Genomic DNA, 25,511 nt, shown 5'->3' with positions numbered 1-25,511 from the left:
TGCCAATGCATGCAGAGCACATCTGTCACTACCTCCACATAGCTTAGCGCGACTGAGGTGTCCACTTTGCTTTCGAAGCTCCCGCTCTTCATCGGTTTCTGCACAGCTTCACATGCCGCGCGCTGAAGGTCAAAGCCTCATGGCCGGCGGAACTCTCGGAACATTCCGTAGTAAAGCTTTTGATTTAAAAGTTGACGATGATGATGATGAGCCGTGGCCTCAGGTGTTATCTGTGGGCGGCAGCTGGAAGCTCCTGTGCGCGTGCGTGGCCTCCGCAATCAAGCGTGCAGTTGCTCGCAGCCGGAGCCGATCGCAGAGGCCACGGTGCATGCATTTTGAAGGCTATTCCTGCATGGGTCGTGGAATGTTCGGGTGCAGCCCTCACAGGAATATATAAATATTTTTAATATTACTTTGGGGAAAACAGGGTGTGGCCCATACACAGGTGCGGCCCTTACAGGTATTTATAGGGTAAATAGTGTACACGCCTGAAATCAAACTGACAGAAAACTGCTTAAAACATGAATTTTCTGACTCCTACTTTGCCTTATTATCTCTTTCATGACCACGCCCATAGGCCAATTATGATTAACATGGACGAGTTTGCACACTGCAAAATCAACTCGTGACACCATCCAATGACTAGCTTAACAACTACAATTTTTGCTTTCAAGTAGTTCCTTGCACCTCCACTACAAGACACTTTATCTTCGGTCCGCATTAGTGGCTTTTGTAAACAAACATGGCATCTACCTCACAAAGGAGCTCAAAACGAAAACCGTGTCGAACGAATGATTCCAATTCTGCCTTTTCAAAATTCTGGACCTAAATTGCAGTGAAGATTCTAGCGATGATGTGGGGAACGAGTTTATCTCTGACAGTGAGTCTTTGCTAAATCTACTTGGACCTTCAAAGGTTGCTCGCAGGTGAGCCTCATTTCTATTTTCGATGCAGTTTTTCGATGCTATGATTGCTCCATATATGTTCACGATGCTTTATTTTTGTACTTCAGAGTTTTGACAACACACAGACGTGATCATTTGCCACCCACACAGAAGCGTATTCAATTCTGTCCAAGACGAAGTCAGGGTGCCCACCTGGACGAAAAGGCAGGTGTGGCTTCTCAGGAGCAGTACCTCACGAAGATATCTGAAAGCACTGGACTTGATTCTCCCTTTTTTTCCCCAGCAGAAATAGTTAAAACTATTTGTGCTGGCTTGGATGTGCTTGGATGCATATTCTAGAGAAACAGAGCTATGCTCGCCCGGCAGGCTCAAGGCAGGAGGTCACCCCAGATGAAATGATGAAGCTGATTGCGCTGATTTTTACATGGGATCAGGAAAGTCCCTCCCTTGCATCTCTAGTGGAACAAGGACACCTGTGGGGACCTTCTCCCACAACGAGTAATGTCGTGACAGCATTTTGTTGCGCTATTTGGGCTGCTCTGTCTTGGACGAGGATGATGTTTGGTTTATGGGGGTTTAATGTCCCAAAGCGACTCAGGCTATGAGGAACGCCATAGTGAAGGGCTCCGGAAATTTCGACCACCTGGGGTTCTTTCACGTGCAGTGACATCGCACAGTACACGGGCCTCTAGAATTTCGCCTCCATCGAAATTCGACCGCCGCAGCCGGGATCGAACCCGCGATCGAGCCGCCGAGCGCCATAACTACTCAGCCACCGCGGCGGCCTAGAGGATGATGTAAGTGGAGCAGGAGCATGAAAGCTTGAAAAGCGAGGTTCTTCCAGTGAAAGCTTAACTTTTCTGGGGACGAAAGCATGGCGAAGTCGAAAGCACGCTCTGGCATCTGACAATATACTGTAAAAGTGCGTTAATTCAAACGTCATTATTTTGAATTTCTGGTTAATTCGAACTGTACAACTTTGTCTGCCCACGCTCCATTGGAGTCTGTAAAACGTAGGCCGTTATTTCAAACGTGAATGGGCTGTGCCACCGATATTTCAAACTAAGCGCTGTAAGCAAATTTTGTTCACATTACTATGACCAAGGGTATAGAGGTATTTCAGATAACTTCTATACCTCTACACACCTTTTCACTCATCTATATGACCGCAAAGCGCAGGCATCTGGGACCCCAAAAAAAGATTGTCATGGATTTCCAAATGAACTCAAATACGCGAAATGGGAAAAGAAAGCACAGCATAACAATCGTCGAGTATGCGACTTGAACATTCTCTGCCTTCAATAGACGGATTGCCAAGCAGTAAATATGATGAGTGTGATGCACTCAGCCAACAAGAATGTCAGTGCTCCTTCAGGAGGGCGAAAAAGAGGGACACATGGACTAAAATAACAATGCCGAAGCCTCTTTTCTTTTGAACAAAGACTACAATACTGGCTGTTGGGTGCGGGCAAGTCGGACCAGCTCATTAGCTACTGCAATGCTTCATCCTTTTTCAAGCCCATTGTAAAGCGCACCATGACATGCCCGAAGTGACTCGAAGTTCTCAGTATGATTTGTTTGCTTTAAAACTAGAGCTTCTGGAGCTTATTTTCGAATCTGACCCCGTCATATGTACCCGCACCCCTCCTGCACGTCCTGCAAACTTGTGTTACGGGAACCCAAAAAACAGGAAAATGAAGAAATTACAAAGCATGCTATGATAAGCATAAGATTCAGAATCAAACAATGATGCTCTGTAAGGCATGCAATATCTACTTGTGCTTGACAGCAAAGGAAATTGCTTTCTTGAGCAGCACAAACGAATATGACAACTGATGTCAAAGACTTGACACAACAATCAAAAGAGATTTAGATGGAAGTGTAACTCTTTTAGTTGTGAAGGCAGACAGTTCAGACAGCTTCTTGTATACTTACTAGTAAAAGCTGACTAATTCGAATTTCAAGAGACTGCAAAAAAATTTAAAATTATTGAATAACCTTGAAAAAAAAAAGAATTGACAAGAACTGCTTGTATCGCAAAAAATTTATCTGGCGAAAGATTGTCACTGATCTGTCACATTTCTATCAATGATTAATGCTTGCATACTGTTAGGAGCATCGAAGCAGAACTGCTCCAAAACAGCAAGCTTGGGGCCCCCCGGTATCTTTCATAGTGCGACGCAGTAGCGGTGGAGACCCCTCACAAGAGGCGGCATCACTTGTAAGGCTTCACCCACAGCCACCTGGATCAGATGAGCGGCCGTGCTTCACAGTACAAACTGTGAACGGCACGTGACGAGTGCACAGTTTCGGTGCAATGAAAGAGCCATGCAGGATGGGAGCAAGAGAAACACACAGCGGCGCCAGCCAGCGTCCGAAGTGGCATGCACGGTTGGCTGGCTGATGCATGGCCGACAGCCGCCATTGCCTGGTGCAAAGCTCAGAAAGGCGAAACCAAAACTACATGGTCAGACAATTCTCAGAGATGGCCGTCTGCTTTTCACCACACCTAGCCGCTGGCTGCACATCAGAGGTACGCGGGCGGCTCTGTTGCATGCAATTCAGGTTTGAGTAGGGCTATTTTGACGACTGCTAGCTGTGCCGGTAATTCCTAGGTGCGATACCCCTTTGGTAATCAGTTCGAATTAAGGGGCAACACTTGCTCGACATGACTTAAACTTGCGCGGCTGGTTTATATCACTGCTGGGAACATCTCTGCCAAATTTCATTATTCATCAGGGGGGTTTTCTTGAACACTGGAGTGATGAAAATAAAGTGGGGTGATTTTCAATCTTGCGAGTCCATTTTTCTCATTCCCCCTTTTTTTTTTTCAGTAAACTGTCTGCTCAGGAAAACTATTGTCCCAATATTACTTGGTAACATTAGCATTGTAGCAGGCTTTCTGAAGCGAAATCTTGTGAGGAACACAACTGTGTGCTCGGTTTGTCTATTTTTTCCTTTTTTCATGCTAAAAAATGATTTTAAACAAACTGGTACAAAATGAAAAACCAATGCCAACCTTTATATGGTAGCATCCTTTTACAATATAGCAAGACTAAGCAAAATAATTCTACAGTTGTGCGCTCTGGACATCCCTAAGGCCACATAAAATAATGATATAGAAAAATTACCCTTATTTTCCGAACGATAGTTTTCCTAAGCAGGCATAGTTATTCTTGTCATAAACGTTTCATAACGTGCTTCATAGCTTCATACTTGTTGTTGAATAATGAAATTTGGCAGAGATGGTCCCAGCAGTGATGCAAACTAGCCCCACAAGTTTCAATGAAATTGAGCAAGCTGTATCTTACCGTGGTACTTACCTATGGGGTAGAAATGTGTAGCCTAATGAAAAGGGTTCAACTTAAGTTAAGAACAGCGCAGCGAGCTATGGAAAGAAAAAATTATCTGCGGTTTAACTACTGCTGAACCTGGTGAGACAGTGAAAGCTGTGGTATATCGGGCAAGTAGACACGGCTTGGCATCTGTAACGTTGAGTGCGTTCCAAACACTGGATAGGCGGCGCGTTCACCCTGCCACCCTGGCAGTTAAATTAATGACTGATCACGAGAGATTGGTCACCTAATGAACGCCGCAGCCTATTGCTGCTGTGCCGCGTGTCTGCCACAACGTTGTTAGCGCTAATGCATGCAGCCCAGTTCTCTCTCTCACCACGGCCATGTACCTCAAAGTGCGATTGAGGCGACCACTGACCCAGGGAGCCAGTTATGCGCTCTTCCTTTCCTCAAAATCATAATAGAACGCTGTCAACACCAATGAACACAATGAACACCGACGGCCTACAGCTTCAGTGTCGCGTTTCTGCCACAATGCTGTCAATGCCAATGCAAGCAGAGCCCATCTGTCATTACTGCCATGTAGCTTAAAGCGCGACCGAGGTGTCCATTTTCCCAGGGAGCCAATTATGCGCCTTTGCTTTTGAAGCTTCCGCTCTTCATCGGTTTTGGCGCAGCTTCACATGCCACATGCTGTTGAAGCTCCCGCTCTTCATCGGTTTCGGCGCAGCTTCACATGCCACATGCTGAAGGTCGCTGGAGGTCAAAGCCGTGCGGTCAGCAAAACACGCAGAATATGCCGTAGTAAAGCTTTCACTTTAAAATTCCTGGCTACCTGCCTGCCCCAGATGGTGCAGCCAGCAGCGTGCTTGCCACTGTTATCATCGTATCGTATTTGAGTCTGCCTATGCGCTCTGTATGTGAAAGCCGAGCGGCATCCGTATCACTTACATGCTTCGATGTGCATATCGGCATACACTCCGCTGAACCACTCGTGCCTGCGGCACAATTTTTCCTAAGGTTCGTCTCCAGCCAGCAATAAAATTTCGTTACACTGAAAGAGCAGTAAAATCTACTTTGTTAATATAATGAAGCTACAAATACATGGCATTCTATGGACGCAAAGCTAGGAAAACTTTGGACTCAAGCGAGAACACCGTGCTGGTTTCTAAAGCCATCTTCAGACAGCGATTGTGTGTAGCGCTGAAAAAGTACTGCACGGCAGGCATGTCCACAAACTGGTTATGCATACCTGCTCTGGCTACACAAAGCCAGCCCTGCTCTTGACTGTGTGCCAAAGTAAACCAAAGAGGCTGTTGTAAAGGGATTGATAACGGCCACTACACTTTGCATCCTTTTTCCACAGGGCAAATTTGTACCTGGTGCCCATTCCAGGCATTTCTCTTTTCGTGAGGACCTCACAGGATCTTTTCAAAAACTCTCCATTTCCCATGCCGCGAAAAGTATTCATAGTCACCACTTACCTCCAATATGTTAATGCAGACTCACGGACATGTCATTAAACCCATCATTGTCACTTAGACAACGACTGTTGAAAGCGTGTCTAAGCATCTTAGCTAAAGCTAAACAGGCATTCATCGTCTTTCTTGGCAGCAAGCGCGGGAGCATACATGCGCAACATTGGCTCAGGATATGAAAGATGCATGATAAGTTACCTCCTCCTTCGAGCATTAAAACTGTGAAAATTGGCCAAAGAGCCAGACAGAGCACCGGGCAGGTAAGCACGACATCTGTGCGACCAAGGCTGTGCCAGGGGAGCCACAAGCGCAGTTGACCGCGGCTGTAAATCTTTCACCCACAGCAAACAAGAACAAACAAGAAACAGTGAGTGAACGTGAATGTGGGTGAGTGGACATGAGCCTGTGTGAATGGTTGTGACTCGTGAGTGAGCGGTTGTGAGTGCGAGTGAGTGGATGTGAGCGCGAAGTAACCGTGAGTGTGATTGAGCCACCTCTCATGGTGCAGAGGTATGGTCACCATTGCCAAGTGCCTCTGCTAAAAGAAGAAACATGAGTTAAAGGCTTCTACTTCAAATTCAAATTTCGATACATTGTGACAGTTCAGGTCTCTCTGTGCGTGGAGTTTTGCATGAAGCGGTGACAGTGAACAGTCCATGGAGAGTGACCCCGCGATGGGACGGACAGATAAGCTTCAGCACGTAGCTGCATTTGTGCGTCTCCTTTTTTCATGCAAGGGGACACACTACAGGCATTTGTGCTAATCGTTGTGCCATAAGCGGCATAATTATTTGCGTGTTGACAGGCTACTGAGAAGAGTCTGAGTCGAAGGCCTTGGTGGCTCTGCAAGATGCTTTCCTGCATGGCACGCACCTTACATGCTCACGGAGCCCCTGCAGAAGCTTTATAGAGGCTCAGGCATGTATCGGTCTCGTCAGCACAGGCAGGCCATACCTCCTGGGCCATCCCGAGTAAGGTACAATTCGACACGCCCACACAAACAAGCAAGCAAGCAAGCAAGCAAGCAAGCATCGAAGCTGTTGATATATGGCATCTCGTTTTTCCACCTGTTGCTGCCTTGTCACTAATTATAGCTATGCGATTAAAATGAAAATGTTCCACAGAGGTCTGTCTAGTTTGGGATGCAAATTTAAGTGAGAAATGAACGCTACCCAAGTTCATGCAAGAAAACACGACGTTTCGAAACCTTACTCGGTATGACTGCGAGCGAGTTGTAGCTTTTAAACACACATACTTGATCGCCAGGTAACTAAATTTAAACTATGGATCTAGGAAGAGGAGCAAATGATATTTCCCGGCATCTGCTGAACACACCACGACTTAAGCAGCAGCCTTGTGCGTAGATTCGGCTTGGTCTCCAACACAATATTCCCATCAGAGTCAATCCTGTGGTCATATGCCTCGCAGTGCTCAGCTACTGCTTTGTGCTGCTTCATCCTTTCCAGCAGAGCATGGTATTTTGTACACAATGCCTTGGGCCATTTCTTTAGAATGACAGTCTTTCAGGTGGGGCAGGAGGCATCCGATGATGGTAACCTGCTTATATATTGTTCACATCCCTACCTTTCCGAGAATATGAGGCGATTTATCGCCGCCGCCTTTTACGTATGGAATGCATACATGCCTTTACTGCTGGCATATGCTTGGACTAAGCATATATAATTGTTTTGGTTGTGTCTTCATAGTGAAGCTGGCATCGTGATGAAGATGAAGCTAGGAGCGCAACCTCGCTCGCCCTAAAAAGAACAAACTGACCTGGCCAGCAACATCGACAGCCCGCTCCGCCGGCTCACCAGCCGCGGCTACCGGGACCTCCAATAAATGTGGATCACCTTCCAAATCTTTTTCTGGTTTCAAGTGAAACTTGGAATAAATGAACTGGGGTATCCTTTTCTGTGGAGGTCAGCAAACAAATAGTCGCCATAATCGCTTTCACAGTAAAGCCTCATTATTTCGGACTTCCAAGAGTGGAAAAAACGTACAAATTATTGAATGGCTCCCCAAAACTGCCAAACATCACTCAAGCGTGAAAGCAAAATTTATTTGGAGGGAACCTGGCCAACTGTTACCTTCTTTTAACATGAAAACTGCGCGATAACAGCGATTTCTCACAGTTCAGTCAAATGCTTTATTTTGTGCATGCCATCAGGAGTGGTAGCGTTGGAGCTTCTTTGCATGTGGTGTCGCATGTGAAGAGGCTTCAGTGCACAAACAGCGAACAGCGCGTGACAAGCACGGAGTTTCAGGGGGGCGGGAAGAACGGACATAATATGCGAACGGAAACCACGGAAATGCGCATCGGCACCGGAGCAGCATGGTGCCTTCAAAAACATCAAAAAAAGATGCACAACAAGGCAATCGCCATACCAAACGGTGTGCGATTTGGCTGGCCTGCTGATTTGCACAGCAGATAGCTGCTGTCGCTGCGGGCTGGGGACAAAGCTCCGAAAACAAAACTATGCAGCCGGACTCTCTCGCAGCCAGTTGGCAGAAACCTGTCAACCGTCAACATGCCAGCCTTTCTGCACACATCAGAGAGGTGCGGAGGCAATGTAATATGCAGTTTAGGCCTGTGGACGGATATCTGGATGATTGCCTGTCAAACACGTCATATCTCGCCCCTTCGGTGGCCCGTCCAAATTAACCAATGTGGGCCCCCCGGCGTCCGAATAAACAAGCTTCCAATGCCACAGACTTGCATGGGTGTTGGGCGTGACTCTGGTGGCAGTCTAAATTATCCGAATTAACGGTGGCAAATTAACAAGATTTACAGTACAGCACTGCAGAAAACTCAATCTGCACTCCATGAAGCACCGGATTTGTATCAGCAACTTCTCCGGTCTCCAATGTGGTGTCACGACCTCATGACCAATCACAGGCAGCTGCGCGACCCATGGTAGGCCCTGCAGCCCGGGCTGCATATTTCTGGTAAAAAGGACCATTCGTGCTTGTTTCTGCCTAATTTGGGATCGATATTTGAGTATGCAGCAAGAAAAACTGTAGGACGCCACTGCAAGCCAGATTTTCCAAAATGTGATTCAGTGTCCCTTTAAACAAACATTCTTTTGAACGCAGTTTATATATTTCAAGAAAGAGCAACTTATTAAGAGGAGACGCAGCTTTCAAATCACAAAAAAATCTTGGATAAAAAGAAAAAGAATTTTACAAAACATAAGATTTTGTAACTATAAGGTCCTTGTAATTATACCCTGAAGATGACCCAGAAGTGACTCATAAAAAATGTTTCTGTGGCTGCAGCTAGCAAAAATCTGGCCAAAATCTCTGAAAATTCCAGTTTTCTCAAGTCTTTTTTGACCTGACTGCCCTGCTTACAGAAAGCATAGCACAACAATGGTTTCACTGATTTTCATGCGGTTTGTCACATTGTGTTCCTTGATAATTTTTTTATGTAGTGATGTTCCTAGATTTTTCAATTACTTTTTCATTTTTTTAATCAGTCACTAATTTTACATGACAAAATGAGCACATTTAGCAAGCGTGAATATTTATTCATTTATTTATTTATTTATTAAGATACCTCAAGGGCCCTTGGGTGAGGGCTTTACATGGGGACTTACATTCTGAGTAGAAAAAAAAGAAGCTGCTAAAAATATTTAGAGAATGTCACAGCATCAGTCATTTCTTTGGGTAAAGAGTAACAGTAACTGCAGACTCGTACCATGCTTTGTTGTCACGCCAGGCTTTCTGTAAGTTTAGAATAGCAATGAAGCATATAAAAATTTATTATGTAAGAACTACTGAAGATATTTCAGTGAAATTTCATATTTAAGCATTCAGTGAGCTTTTCAATAAGCATGCCGAATATCTTTTCCCTAGCAAAAGAATAAATAATTTCATCCCCGAAACTTGCGCTCCCCCCTAAGCTACATTTTCATGTATCTTAAAGGAGATACATTAGTTATTTGTATGAACAAAATTTTTTCCTAGAAGTACCGCTGGAAATCATCATTTTTCCCCATCATAAGGAAACAATTATTCAACCAACTCTTCTGGTCCTTCTAGTGAAGAAGGTATACACAATGATTTGAACATACAAAAAAAAAGTGAAGCATGGCATACCTGCATCCAGAAAAATATTTCTCGACCGTTTGCCACAGCATGGTTTCAGAAACTTAAAGGTGCGGACAGCTTCAGCCAGCACTTCTGTCTTGGCACTTACCATCAACGGACTGCAGTGCACCTGCTATTACATCAGACCCAGTGGTGGTCGTGCAGGCAGTGCCGGATGTGCTCTCCGAGAGCTGAGCAGTGCATCGTGGTCGGCCACGCTTTCGGCTCGTGACCGCCTTTTTTGTCTCGACATCAGAGTCTGCACCAACTTTCAAGTCATGAGCCTGCAAAAGTGCAATTGATACTTCACACAAATCCACTATACTGTGTCAAAGCCATAAAACCAGTGCCGGTTCTTCTACAGCTTTAAACTTGATAAGGCAATGCATGACTGCATACTGCTATAGACAAATGAACTCTTTCGTTACCACGCCATAGGCCATCAATCAAATATAACCGACCATTTGAAGCTGCAGCACAAAATTCATGTTGGCACTCCTGGGCAAGCTGCGCTATCTAGTTTGCTTTTATAACACCAACTCTTTGGTTTCAGTTTTGTTTTTTCATTTTCTAACGAGAGGTGGTGACGTGAAAAATGAATCTTTGACCGGACGTAGTCCACCGGTCAGCAATCATGGCATCTGTTTCACCGCGTGCTCCTCAAAGGCAAGCACATTAGTCAGTTCTGATGCCTTTTTTTTTTTTTTAGGAGCAGTGGTGAGTTAGAGAATGATGTGGAATGACCAGATTTCAGTTCCAATAGCGAGACTTCGTCTCACAGGCCTGGAAAATCTACGCCTGCCGGCATGTGTTTCGTTTTACCATTCACGTTGTATTTTGTGTAGTACGCCTGGTTTGTAAATGATGAGAGTGGTTTTATTTGGTACTTTAGAGTCTTTGCAGCATACTGCCAAAATATTTTCCCAATGCGCCAACAGAATTTTGATTATGATGTCAAAAAAGGTAGCGCCTCTTTCACCTGTAGAACCCATTCACTACCCGCTGGGGGAAAAAAACAAAGAGAAAAGAAGGAACTGTAAGCACTGCTATAAAAAACATGACCAGATCTATCTCCACTTCACATGCTCATGCGACTGCTTTTTCTAGTGGCACAGCAATCATATTCCCCAACTTCAAACGCCATGCGGTGTATTATGTACACAGCTGAAAATGACAAGAATAGTAGCTAAGAACACGTGCAACGTTTCGTATATTTAAATTCTTTTGTAATCAACTTCTGGCATGGTGCAGTGGCTTATTTTTGTTTTGCTTGTACTGTTTTTTGTGTTACCAGCATATTTAACCAACAATTTTTTGAAAAGTTTTCCACACATAACTCTGGTACAGTTTTTTTAATTTGGAAGTATAATTAATAAGCTTAGCTACAGTTTGATGCATTACAATGCACAGTGCATTGGCACTTCTTGGATAAATAATGTGTAATTTAAAACACTCAAAATCTTTTTTTTTTTTTCGGAAGCAAAAGGTTAACAGAAAATAATTAAGAGTTCACAAAGCATAGTTCCTATCACACAGCCACACCTATGTAATTTGTTATTTCTAGATTCCAAGAAGCTTTTCCAACAAGGATTCCAACAAGAGTTCGCAACTGTGGGCACTAATAAATTTAGGTAACTTCTTGAATTGTGAAAACTAAAGCAAATTCAAGTTCAAAATAGTAACTCATATTTCGTTCCACAAAAAACCGTCTCTCGGACAGCACTAGTGCAAAAAATTTGAACTGCCAGGGTGATGCAGAAAAGCAATTCAACAAACAGCTGTCACAGCTGTCACGCCTGTTACTGGGTGCAAGGGGTAAGAAGCTGGTTCATATGTAAAAAGGTGCTAGCTAGACTTGCATGATTTACTACATTGAGACAAAATAATAACTGACCAAAACGTTTAACTCAAGTCCCTTGATAACAAGATTTAAAGATCAACCTTTAAAATCATTATACCTACTAAAATCGATTCCTGGAATTATACAATGGTGAAAACTCTCATTTTAAAGGTAAAAGGCCAGCATTTTTTCATATTAAATTTGTTCTCAGTAAGCCCTAATTCCATGCATAGTTTCTCCAGAGTAGCCTTTGTTGCAAGGAGAAGTAATTTTGGAATCTAGTGCAATTTCTGAAAACTTACCAGCAATAACAGAAATACCACGAAAATAGGAATTAAAGAGCTCCTAACCAACCCTGAAAACCCCCTTGTTTATGAAACTCTCTCCCGTTAATCAGCCTAATGGAAGCAACCAAGGCACACGAGGTGCAATGAATGCACGACTGCTAAGCAGCATGTGCCATGCACCCTCACAAGGTACAGCACTGCAGTTACCAATGTCTTCCCTCCACCTCCCCCCTTTTTTACAGAATGCACTTACGATGAGCAATGGAAAAGGACGCTGCCCAATGATGGCATATTACTTCAACAGTCCCTGTGACACAACAGGAGAGCATGCTAATAACATGGCTGCTTAAAAAAAGAACCCAAAGACCTTGCAAAGATTGGTCACAGGCCTTTAGGAGATTTTTGTGGTAGCACACACTAGTGAGCGAGTGCTAGTTCGCAGGCCATGGCTTGATTGCACACATTTCTGTGAAGAGAAGTATGCACAAGGGTCTAAGTGATCCTAATGAGAGGTGTGTAGGCAATGAGCATTCTTAACGAGCCACTGCAATTGCTTAGCAACCAGCATCATCTAGCGAGTGGCAGTGAGAACCCTACAGGACTGCTCCAGCACAGTGTGCAGAGAAGCATAGCGTAAAACTTCAGGCAAAGCGACAGAAAATGTGAGATAATTGTTTCCGAATTATTGTATGGCCTAGACGGTTGAATTTCAGATTTTTATATCATAGATAGGGGCTGGACATTTCGGTAAACCAGTAAAGGTACACTGACTTTAGTTTTCGAAATTCGGTTTTAGCCAAAAAAAAGGTCAGTACTCTTGGCATGCAGTATTTCATTCGTTGATAATAATATTCGCAAACAAAAAAAATCAAAACTCGGGTTCTGAAATAAAAACCGATAAAAGTCCCCCGAACTTGCAAAAAATAAGAACCGAGAAGTCCAACCTCTATTCATAGAGAAAAAACAAATAGAGGTAGCTGCTCTTTCTTGAAAAAGGATACCTATGTGATGTGAGGGAGCTGGTGCTGTCACACAGCTGCAAAATAACATGAAAATGCATGCCGCTGCCAAAAATCAATATGCACTTCCTTATAATTACTGTTTATATTTTGTGGGCTTACAGCTGCGGTTGCTCTTCCAGGTTGACGGCAACAGTATACCCGTGGCATGATGCGGCTGTAGTGCCAGAGAGCAGAAAAGAGCAAGCAGGCTGTCGTGCTGTTCATTCAACAGGCAGAGTTTCAGCCACGAACTAGCCAAGCACTAGCTTGAGACGTTCCTGTAGGCAGAAAGCTATACACAAGGTGGGTCATGGACACTAAGAGGAGAGGGGTAAAAGAAGGAAGGGAGTAATTAATTATTCATTATCGCTGAGGCGTCTCGTCTATCCCATGCCACTGGTCACCCGTCAATTATTAACATCCAGGAAAAAGATGGTATAGTTTTACAACGAGCCGTACTGATCCAGTAGTAAAATAACGATGCAATTTTAAGGAAAGCGAGACAAACCGTTCCAGCTTGATAAAAAAAAGCTGCAAAAACTTAGCATTTTTGTAATTTTTGGTTGGTTTGGTTTATATGGGTTTAACGTCCCAAAGCGACTCAGGCTATGAGAGACGCCGTAGTGAAGGGCTCCGGAAATTTCGACCACCTGGGGTTCTTTAACGTGCACTGACATCGCACAGTACACGGGCCTCTAGAATTTCGCCTCCATCGAAATTCGACCGCCGCAGCCGGGATCGAACCCGCATCTTTCGGGCCAGCAGCCGAGCGCCATAACCACTCGGCCACCGCGGCGGCTTTTTGTAATTTTTCAGTGCATGCATTAAGTTCTCCAGTGAATAATGCGCAGCAGATTTTTTAAGGGCATGGTCTATTGTTTGACATGCACCTTTAGGTAGCAACAGGTTCCGCAGCATAAGTGACTCCATGATATCCTGTTTTCTGAAATTAGGAGGCTTCTTGACACAGGAGGAACTGTGGTAGCTTAGACAAACATGCTAAAAGAGTTTATGCTGAAAACAATTAGTTCTTAAGGAGTTAAATTTCCAGAAAAATTAATGCTGGTACATAGATTCCTAGCAACAGGTCCGGCTGTAGATATACAGTAAAACCTTGTTAATTCGGACTTCACGGGAGTAGAAAAAAAAAACGTCAGAAACCGTTCACGCGAAAGTAAAATTTATTTGGTGAAATCCTGAGCAATGGTTATCCCCTTCTAAGACGAAAACTGTGCGACAAAAATGATTTTTCGCAGTTCCGCCAAATGCTGTAATTTGTGCACACCATCGGCTGTATAGGAAGCAGAACCATTCCAAAATGGTAACGGTTTACACAGCTTCTTTCAGTGTGCCACGCGACAGTGCTGGAGCTTCTTAGCACTGGAGCTTTAGTCGCACGTGAGGAGGATTCACCTATGGATTCAACACTCAAATGACAAACAGCATGTGACGAGCGTCGAGTTTCGGCATGCTGGAAGAGTGGAACTACTGTGCGAACAAAAACGAGGGAAGTGTGGATTGGTGCAGAAGTGGCAAGACGCCTTCGAAAAACAAAGACAAAAAGATCAGCGACAAAACAACCGTCATTCTAGTGCAGTAACAGGCTCGGCTGGCTGCCTGATATGTGTAACTGATAGCCGCCGAAAATGAAACTACACTGCCGCACTCTCTCCCAGCCTATCGAAGGGGACCTGCTGATGGTCAACAAGCCTGCCATAGCGTGCAAGTAAAAATGGCGTGGGAAACACTGTAATAATCAGTTCAGGCCCAATGACAAATATCTGGACAATTGCTTCTCAAGCAGATCATACCTCGACAAGGCGCCACTTCGGAAGCCCGTCTGAATTAACCGCTGCTAGCACCAAGCAGGAGAAACAAATGAGTTTCCAAAACCATAGACTTACACAGGTATTCGGCGGCAGTCCGAATTATCCAAATTAACAAGGTTGTATTGTACAGTTCGAGCTAGTAAGGCAGATGGCTCCTTTTGTGATGGCAACAAAATGCTTGCTAGACAGTCTCGTGTGACCTGTGGGGTTGCTGAATACCACTTGCATTCTTCAGTAACTGACAGGCGCTAGTGTATGCGATGCAATTTTAGCTACTGGAGCGATGATGTCGCTGCACTTCATACATTGTATCTGGAATGCTAGCAAACAGAGTTCCTGGCAATTCATTTCGCATGCTTGTGCTGCTGACAATTGCAATGATTTCTGTTAAATTTTGGCAATCTTTGCAGACTGACAATGCAGCAGCAGCAACCACCACTGCAATCAGATTGCAGCACATGCAGCTGCAAGCTTCTCCTGCATCAGGTTTGCTCTTTGCCACAAGAGGTGCTCTTGTTGGGGCGGGAGTTACATTTGGCCATAGCCCATTCAGTTGGGGCAGCAGTACTGAGCGAAAAATGCAAAATGTGCATGGATGAACTGTCCCCTGGAGGTGCTCATGTAGGAGTGGCTCGGTGCACTTTCTTGTTTGGTACATATGAAGGGCCAGGTTTCTTCGTGCTGCACGGCCAATAAGAGTCACATTTTCAGAAAATAAAGAACAACAGATACATAGCTATTACTAATGGTGAGTGGCAAATCTTCATTGCAAGGGTGCCTAATACCCGTCACACGGGCTGTCTCAAATTCTCAATGCCCATTGAGTCAATGGCCATCAAAATTTTCAAGGGCCATGCACATGCACCGCTGCCACACAGCAAATTTCAATGATCACTGAGTGAGTAGTAAGAATGCAATCAGACAGATGGCGCTAGGGGTAGAAACATACAAAAAATACAAAGTAAGGCTGAGTAAAACAAACTGAATGTTGGAATAAGTGGTATTATAACTGACTCTTTTTCGGAAAAAGCTATTCAAATATTTCACAGTTTGACACAATCTAAAGACAGTGATGCGCACTTAATTTCAGAAGCATTTGCTTTTCATCAGTGATCGCACCAGTGACCGCATTTGTTGTGCTCATACTATTGTTGCAGACTTTGTGGGGCACTTCTTGGTCTTGGTTGTCACAAAGTAAGCTAAGAGGTGAGAAAAAGAGGAACGAAACGGAATGTTGGGATGATGCATAACAAGAACAGTGCCAGTTTGCCTACATCTGACCGCTGGACATTCTGTGGGGCAGTCATTATGACTACCGAACAAAAGTCAGCTAATGTCTAAAATTTGGCATTAAATCAAAAAGATATTTTTGTGTATTTCGAGCTTTTATGTGTTTTTTTAATGCATGGTGAGTGCGAGGTTGTTCTCAATGGCGCTTGAGATTCCAATGGCCATGTGTGAACCTCCATTGAGTAGATGTCCATCAAGTTCAGTGGTCGTTGGAATCCGCCATGTGGCACTGGCAGATTCCCATTGAGTTTGATGCCCACTGACTCAATGGGCACTGAAACTACCCGTTTGACAGGGGTATAACTGTAATAGCTGATGACCTTGCTAGTTCAGATCTCTAGTTGACCTTGCTAGTTGAGGGGGCAACAGAGGGCCATGTGGGTGGACATGAGATTAAGAAGTATGCAAGGATAAGGTGGCTGCAGCTGGCAGAGGACAGGGTTAACTGGAGAGAGATGGGAGAGACATCTGTCCTGCAGTGGACACAGCAGGCTTATGATAATGACGATTATGGACTATGAAAAGAAAGACATACTGCACACAAGTTTTATTTTACTCATCACCAGCATAATTTATCATACCCATAAGGCTTACCAGGCATTATAAAAAAGAAGGGGAGGAAGAATGATATAGTGGTAGTAATAAATTGTAAATGTGCAAATATCAAATTTTTGGTTGTGAAGTGAATATGAATAATAATGATGATTATGGATTTTTTTATGGCGCAAGGGCATCTACGGCCAAAGAGCGCCATGACACAAGGTGTTTTTCATTTCTGAAGTTGGGGTCAAAGACCCATTTCCCAAGCATTTCACTCTAAAGAAGCCGAGCACCAGATCAGGGGAAAGCTTGTACCCATTGTATCACTGGTGGGTACCCGGCGGCACTGGGGATCGAACCCCCGCACCTCCCGCATGCGAGGCGGATGCTCAACCACTTGGCCATTGCTGTGGTTGAATAATAATAATAATAATAATTGGTTGCAAATTGAATCGAATGTTCTTGAATACCAGTACACGTTACTTTCAAATAGTTTTGAATATCAGTTCAGGTAGTTTAAACTAAAAACAAACACTACAAACGGTTATTCACAAAGCACAGATACGAAAAAATAAAGCACTGCAAAATTTTATTTTCACCCATTATAAGCATAATTGAGTACACGTGCAAAAGACTACCAGGTCTTATTAGGGGAGGGGGAATCATGCACTAGTAGCAGTAGTAATCTTATTGTAGGCTAGCGAATACCTTGTCTACAACTGCCTGAACAGTATAGTTTTCAGTGAACAGTCTAATATCATATGTAGACTTATGCCCACATGACAAAGGGGCTTACTGAATGCTGACAAGAAGCACTGTAAGGTGAATAGATACCTTGCTGGAGGAGTGACATCACCAGTCAATTACTAGGAGGAGCAAGGCGCAGAGCGATGCTGGCAAAAAGAAACTGGACAGCTCGATAAATGGACACAAATGTGGCAATTTGAGCTACAACGAGAGCAGGAGCACCCCTGTCATGCTCCCATGTGTGCCTGAAAGAGTGCTGGCTTTGTAATGCTGTTCCAAATGCAGTGTTGACGATGACACACAGTGCACTTGGCCCTTGTGAGTTGGCTTCACTGGACTGCAAGCCCTTTGATGGGCCCAAAGGCGGTGACATTGATGGGCCCAAAGGCGGTGACATACCGAAGACGAAAAAACAAAACCACACTGCATAGTTGGCATTATTTCATTTTTCCCTGAGCGCGGGCCGCGCTGTATGCTGTGCAGTTGTTCGGGCTAGCTTTGACCTTTGTTTCTTTTGTAAACTTTCTTCTTGTTCTATGTGGCCAAAGATAAGCAATCTTTTTATTTCAACAGACTAAAATTGCGAAAGGTTGAAAGCGCTTCCTGGGGAACAACCGCAGCAGCGCAAGCAGAACACAACTTTGCTCGTTTCACTATCCTATGCAAGCCCCACTTGTGCGCGTGCCGCATCTTATATTGTAATGACCGAAAATGAGAGGATCCTTGCCTCTCGTTCACTTTCGTTGCCTGCATGTTTACAACCAGTCATTGACTGCATTGTGGCAAGCTGCAGTGATGTGCAGCATGGTGGTATACTTCTGCCGACTCGCGAGCGCACAGCAGCTGCGCTGCGCAACTCTTGCAGGCCATCAGTGAAAAGTGGTTTTATGAAAGACTCAACATTACCCCGCGCACAGTTTTGCTGCATGCTGGCAATAGACCGATGTCACAAGCAGTTGCGCTGTGCCATGCGATGCACCCTGGGAGTTCTGGTACCCCAGCGGTGAGTGCGCCAGTGCAGCGCGTTGTCTATGTGCTACTAAGAGTGCTGTTTGCATTGACACATGGCTCTTTGCTGCATGTATTCACGTATTGTAGGATGGATGGCTTCCTCTAATCACCGCCATATGCTGTGACAGGTGCATCGAGCAGACAGCACTGGATTTCATGTAGCCAGGAACAGAAGAATGGTCCACACAAGGAGTGTGTAGGAGCCGGTCAGAAAGGTAGCTGGCGAGGCTCTGGTCTGCACGTTTAGCTTCCTGTCCCTGTAGATCAGTGCAAGTTGGCATAGCATCAGTTTTCATGGTCTAAGCGTGGCGCTACATGCAGAACCGTCTTTCAGTTGCCATCAAGTTCTGCTGAAGGAGCATAAGTTGTAGGAAAGGTTTGCGGTCGGTTTCACCCTCGCACTACTTCGTGGAGCTGTCTTACCAGCATTCAGCTTGGTGCAAGGTTGGGGGGGGAGTGAGTGTAGTTTTAGTGCCATTTTCAGCCCTCCATTAGGAGTGTTTCTCCCTCCCGCATTGTGTTAATCTGCGCTAAGTTTTCCTGAATATGATTATGGTTGTTTCTATTATAAAAAAGCAAAAATGCAAGCACATGCCATTTTTTTTTTAAATAAAGGAGCACAAACAATGAAATAAAAAAATTCGGGACACGGCCGACTGCCTGGATTGACACTCATGAAATTACCAGGAAAATCAAGAGGCCAGAAACATGAACATTGTCTGAACACGTGAAAAGGATTGTATTGGTATGCGTAGGGATGTTTTTCTCGTAAATCACGTGAAAGTGAAGGACAAGCGTGTTTTGATCTTCACTTGCATTACTTCAAGCCCAAAGGTTTGAATGACAAGTGTAGTGACTCCGCTGTAGTCACCAGCTCCCATCATTGCAGCAGCTGCGCCCCCTCTCAAAGCTGCACCTGTCTCTGGTTCCTTTAGCACAATGCGATAAAGGCCGCAAAGCAAAGCTGCTGCATGCAAATCTAATGCCATTCAAAGCATGAGAAAAGCGGGCTGCCGTGCAGGTGCCATCACGAAGGATTACAGCTAAGATGACGGCTTGGTCATTTCTGGTAAGCACGTGCATGCGCAGTGTGCTTTGTGAAAGCAAACTATTCATTTTATGAAGAAATGAAAAGTTAACTGATGTGAAAAGAGCCGACTTACTGCAACTAGCGGGTGCCGTTTAGATACACCGAGATGTTTGGCCGTGAGTTACTATTTAAATACTTCACACTGTAAGAGTGCTGTGCGAATCTAACCCAATAAGTACATGCTATTCTCAAACTATTCGAAATTTTGAATTTAGGCAGACCTCTATAATAAACTCCATAAATTGGATGCAATTCTTTCAATAACAATAGCACAATTCTGTTCAGTGCAAAAAGTCTAACAAGACAGATGACAAAAGAAGAGGTATGTGCAAGTATTCGATAATTTCGAATATTCGGTCGAATAGTAAAGTATTCAATATTCGAACCGATCTGAATGTTTGGTATTCGAATTTTCTAAGTATTCATCTCGAGCGAATAATATTTCTGGAACTCTTGGTGTATGTAGCTTTGGTTCAGTGTACCTCCTTCTGGGTGGCACCGGGCGCACGAGCAGCCAATCCCCTAACTTCGCGCCGTGTGCCTGCGCTTTCGCGCATATGCTGGAGTCAGTCTGCGCATGCTCGTGGCAATAGGTGCGAACAGGCGGAAGCACGGCGCCCAGATCTGTGCCTGCCAGCTGTCTGCGGCAGCGCTACCCGCTGTGCGCACGCACCGTAACCGGCACAGCGGTATGCATCAAAAGAAAGATTTAGCATAGCACAATCCGCATCTGCGCACCGGCCAATGGGACAGGCGTGCAAACAGCTGGCCAGCACCTGGTGCCTTGTGGCGTCCTCGGGGTGATCTGCGCATGCGCAGCGATTCCAAGCAGCAGATCGCAGTTTGCTAAATCTCTCTTATTGGAGGACGCGCGGCTCCCTTGACTTTCATGAAACAAGTCTGAGCTGACCTCAACTGCCACAGCCGCTCCTCTGCATGTGAAATTTGCTAAACAAGCGCGACGGCGAAGGGCACGAGAGGGAGGTAGCACGAGGTCCCTGACTCGGGGTGGCACTGGGTGTGCGGTGCGGTGCGTACGTCTAGCAGGTGTCATGGAGTTGCTGCATAACGGGGGACGCAGGTTTTGAAGATTAAATTATTTATTCTTTCGCCAGAGCAATGAAATTTGGCATGCTGATTGGAAAGTTCACTGAATGCTTAAATAAGATACTTTCGCTAAAGTATCTTGAGTAGTTTTGACATTATAAATTTTTATATGCTTCATTGCTACGAACAAACTTGCAAAAAGCCTGTCGTGACATATACATGGTAGGAGTCTGTAGTCACTCTTAAGTTCTGCCCAAAGGAATGGTTGATGCAGTGACATTCTCCAAATATTTTTGGCAGCCTGATATTTTTCTACATAGAATATTATATCCACATTTGCATAAAGCACTCATTATCGTCATGTAAATTAGTGACATTATGAAATGAGAAGGTAATTAAATAATTAGGAACATCACTGAAGAGAATTTATCAAGGAACACAGTGCAATAAACAGCATGAAAATCCATGAAGCCATTGTCGTGCTATGCTTTCTGCAAGCAGAGGAGTCAGGTCAAAAAACACTTTTGAAGAAATTGGCATTTTCAAGGAGATTTCAGCCAGTTTTTTGCTACCTAAGGACACAAAAATATTTTTTGAAGTGACTTCTGGGATGTTTTCGGGAAAACTTTTTTGGGGGAATATACCGCATTTACTCGACTATAACGCATACATTTTTTCCAGAAAAGCTTGTCTAAAAATGACATGCACGTTAGAATTGAGCATGAAAACGAAACTGTGTCAACAACACCCCATTGCCATCAGCGGCGTGAAAAAAGAATGCGTGTTACAATCAAGGAATCGTTAAAATTGAGTGAATACGGTAGTTAGAAAGACCTTATACGTATATACAAAATCTGGTGTTTTCTAAAAATCATTTTTTTTTTTAGATTTTTGTGATTTGAAAGCTGCGTCCCCTCTTAAATAAAATAGCTGTGCAACGACTCAATTAAAATTAAGAACAGCAGTTGGAGGCCCCATATATAGGTCTCACACCCCACAGGTACGTCGGCACGGAATGTAGGCAGTCTGCCCCAATTTCCGATGGCCATTTTTGCAGAAAGTCGATCCTGCTTCAATGAATGTCATAAGCTTCAATGCATTTTTTCACTTTTTTTTTATGTAATGGTGTTGTGTGTTTGAAAAATACCGACATGATTTTGAAAATGCCTATTGAGCCATTCAACCTTTTTTTGTGTACCAGAAGTATTTGAAATATTCGTTTAGAAATTTTTAAAGGAAAATTATTATTCATTTCGAATTTGCTGCGAACCAGAAAATCGCTATTCACATATATTCACACTATTCACATATGCCTACAAAAGAGTTTAGCGTCATAAGCGTACAGCATGGCACATTCCTGCAAGGTGCATCAAGATGGCTAGCAGAACGGATGAAGAGTGGTAGCTTTGGCTACAATTCTAGCGGAACAGCCTTTCTAAACCCCCTTGCGACACCTCAAGACCAAGCGCCAGCTATTGAATACCACCCCAGACGTGGCATTCAATACAAGATGTAGCCAACAAAGCCCTCATGTATCAGTTTCGCTGCACTGCTCGCCTTGCAATGAGCTAATACTGTTACAAACTGCAGGCATGAAAACAAAACTATGCCATGAGACACGTTGCACTGTACGAGATATAGACCCATGAGCTCGCTCTGAGGATTTTGTTTGTGTTGTACCCAATGCCTGTGGCCCAAATATACAGTTTCTAGCTGCTGCAGTCGATCCCAGGATATATACTAAACTCAAAGGAGTCCAAGGAAGTGGAAAATACATAACGTCCCACTTATCCAAATGTCGAATTATCGAATGGCTGCCCAAAACTGTCAAAAACCATTCGCATAAAAGCGAAATTTATTTTGTGGGAACCTGGGAAATTGTCTCCTTTCAAGACAAAAACTGCGTGACAATGGCGATTTCTCGTAGTTCCAGCAAAAATGTTTTAAATCGTGTACGCTATCAGGAGTGGCGGAAGCAGAACTGCTCCACAATGGCAAGGGTCTCCGCATCTCCTTTCAGTGTCCGAAATGATAGTGGTGGAGCTTCTCCACATGTGGCATCGCTTGTGAGGAGGCTTCACCACACAAACGGCGAACAGCATGTGACGGGCGTGGAGTTTTGGTGCACTGAAAGAACGAAAATACCACGCAGACGGAAGCGAGGGAAGTGTGCATTGGCGCTGGAGTGGAAAAATGCCTTTGAAAACAAACAAACAAAGTTCAGCAACAAGGCAATCGTTGTACCAAACGGTGTGCAGCTTGGCTAGCTTGTTGATATGCACAGCCGATAACAGCTGTCGCCACAGGCTGGTGGAGAAGCTTAAAAAATGAAACTATGTGGATAGATTCTCTCTAGGCCTATAGGCGGGAACCTGCCAACCATCAGCACACCTGCCATTGCGTGCACGTCAGAGAGGGGAGGGCGAAAATGTCACAGGGAATTCAGGACTGTGGATGAACATCTGGACGATCACCTGTCGAACACGTATCTCGACACGGCGCCCCTTGGGGGTCCGTCCGAATAAACCGATGTGAGCCCCGCAACGTCCGAATAAACGAATTTCCAGGCGTTTGGCGGGACTCCGGCGGCAGTCCGACTTTCCGAATTAACGGGGGCCAATTAAACGAGGTTTTACTGTAGCAATGCCGCCCCTCATACATTTTCAGTTTCGAAACGGAGGGTGGTTTCCAGCCCAGCACTGGTTTCCGGCTGATGACAGTAGCGATGCGCGTCTCGAAAACTGACTACAGCACCGTTCCCCACAGGCAGGGTTGCCAGCTTTGGCTACTTGGCACTTTCGCTACTTTGATTACTTTTGGGACCTCTTGGCAAGAAAAATTTGAACTTGGCAACTTTGCTACTTTTGAAATCTGGCTACATCGTGCCAAATTACATCTGCTTTAGAAAAACATGCAGGCAAAGAAACCTTTCAAGTGCACATAACTAGTCAAAAAAGCCAAATTCAGTTGAGCCAGAGCGCCAATGGTAATCCCGTTTTCGAAATTCTAAAAACTGGTATGGCTATTACTAACGTCCAGCTGCAAATCTCTATACTCTGTTTCATACTATAGAAGGCAACGCCGCCAAAGCTAGAATGCCTGTTCGCACACGCTAAGTCCACGACCAAAACGTAGTTCGCCGTACAATCAAAGAGAACATAAGCATATTTCGTTGCGACAAGCTATATGTGCTGTGGATGGCACCTTCTGGAATTCCGTTTTACCTCTTGCCATAATTTCATCCTGCGACTCATCGTGACTTCAAGAAGCAAGAATTACATGTGGCGATATGATACGCAGTTGGCAGGGCAAATCACTCTACCTCAATCCGTGCTCAAAAAGTAGTTAATACTCGCTGAAAATTATAGCCAGAGGACCCTAACACTGAGCGCCTCATGGCTTTGACCGTGATTTTAAATGCTAGAACTTTGGTTAACATTGCTCTTTGTTTTCAGCCAAACGCTCACAGAAGTTTCGAGAAAAACAAAAGATACGTGGCGAAGTAATATGGTTCCGCGGACACACTACTTCTGAAGCTTCCACAGAATTGCCTGATATGTATGAAACGGAGTATAATTGAAACTAGGCATCTAACTCTACTAGTTAAACAGTTATTTATTAAAAATTAGTTAACCAGCTTATTACTTAAGACGATTCACCGGTTCTCTGGTGTCCATCAACACTGGTCATACTATGCTGAAAAAGCCATTAGTTTAACCTTACCTCAAAAAACCTATTTTTGACAATTACTGAAAATCTTCCCTGAAACACCTGGTATGTTTCCTTAGAACCAGCAATAAGAAATGTCCTATCTCCATTCACTCCAGTTGCATTTCTCCAATTGCATCGTCTCTTAACTTCATCGCAGAACAGGGCACCTGGCATGGCATGACACTTATGGCCAGATAACTTCAGTCTGCCGTCGTTCGCTGCCGTGCATTTCCAGGAGCTAAAGAAGATATCGCATGACATTCGGCGGATGGTATGCAATAAACGATACAGTTTCCGCTTTCAAGGTTCGAACAGACTGGCTTTGGTGCGGGGCAGCCAAGACAAGAAAAGTAACGGTATTCAGGGTGCTGTTTCACGTGGATCACGAGGAGGGATGACCAGCCGGCACGGCAGGCGTATCACAAGTGCTTTATTCATATCCGAATAAGATCGCGGAGAGCGCCGCCTCGGACGCACGTGAAGGTGCGAAGTGCACACCGCTGCGGCAAATAATGCAAGATGTGCTGGCGGTGAACATGGCCCGCTCGCATGAAGGTGCTTTGCCAGCATAGTGGCTCCTCTACAGTTGTCGCTGGAGTATTAATGCAGAAACTGCACTGATTAAATCAAATACAACCAAGACATCACATCAGAATCAACTGGGCATGAGTGTCTGGCGGCCACAAGGGTCAGGTACCATGTGGTGCTGCTGTGTCGTTGACGTTTTCAACACCGGATCGTGCTGGTCACTTCCAGATCGGCGTCTCACAAGGTCTTATGCTGGTGCTTACGTCTGTCATGGCACTGACAAGAATGACAGACTGCGACAGAACCACACCGAACAACTAGCTCACTTGGGCATGTGCCGCCTCAGCAGCGTTAAGAAGTCTTTTCCCACGAATACCTATTCGACTACTCAACGTTCCCATGCTTGCCTGCAGTGCAAAATTCACTTAAGGCTACAGTGTCTATAGTGTCGTGCTCTGCGGTGAAGAGGCGTTAAGAGACGACGCAACTTGCGGCGCGAAAGCTCAAGTTCAAAAATTCTTTTCTCGCTTTAAGCAAAAACTACCTACCTCGATAAAAATTTCAGAAATGAAAGGCAATAAACTATTCTACGTAACCCGCTCCTCTTTGCATTTTTACTTGGACCACCTCGGCGAAATTAACGAGTTTTTGGCTCAAAACGCACTTTTTGCAAATTCAGTATTTTTTTAACCTCTATGTACGCAGTTTCATCACCTGTAACATTTGTTATAGGTACTAGACATCTAGAGAAACAAAACGGCAATTTCCGAATTTCCGAGAGCAAGTTGATATTTAACAAAAATAAACAACAAAAATAGT

The 25,511-nt window shown here is 44.5% G+C and overlaps 1 protein-coding gene across 2 annotated transcripts in view; it reads right to left on the bottom strand.

Annotated features, from left to right (window-relative positions):
* The window catches only part of LOC144113952 (uncharacterized), a 120,111-nt gene that overhangs the window by 36,673 nt on the left and 57,927 nt on the right, over positions 1-25,511 (bottom strand). For both annotated transcript variants that reach the window (XM_077647366.1, XM_077647367.1), the window contains exon 9: positions 9,881-10,055. In XM_077647366.1, coding sequence (XP_077503492.1) covers positions 9,881-10,055 — 175 coding nt within the window. The remainder of the gene's footprint in view (positions 1-9,880; positions 10,056-25,511) is intronic.

Source organism: Amblyomma americanum, chromosome 1 (assembly GCF_052857255.1).
Source record: "Amblyomma americanum isolate KBUSLIRL-KWMA chromosome 1, ASM5285725v1, whole genome shotgun sequence".
Taxonomy (NCBI): domain Eukaryota; kingdom Metazoa; phylum Arthropoda; class Arachnida; order Ixodida; family Ixodidae; genus Amblyomma; species Amblyomma americanum.
The sequence above is the reverse complement of the archived record's forward strand: the minus strand, read 5'-3'. Positions and strand labels throughout refer to the sequence as shown.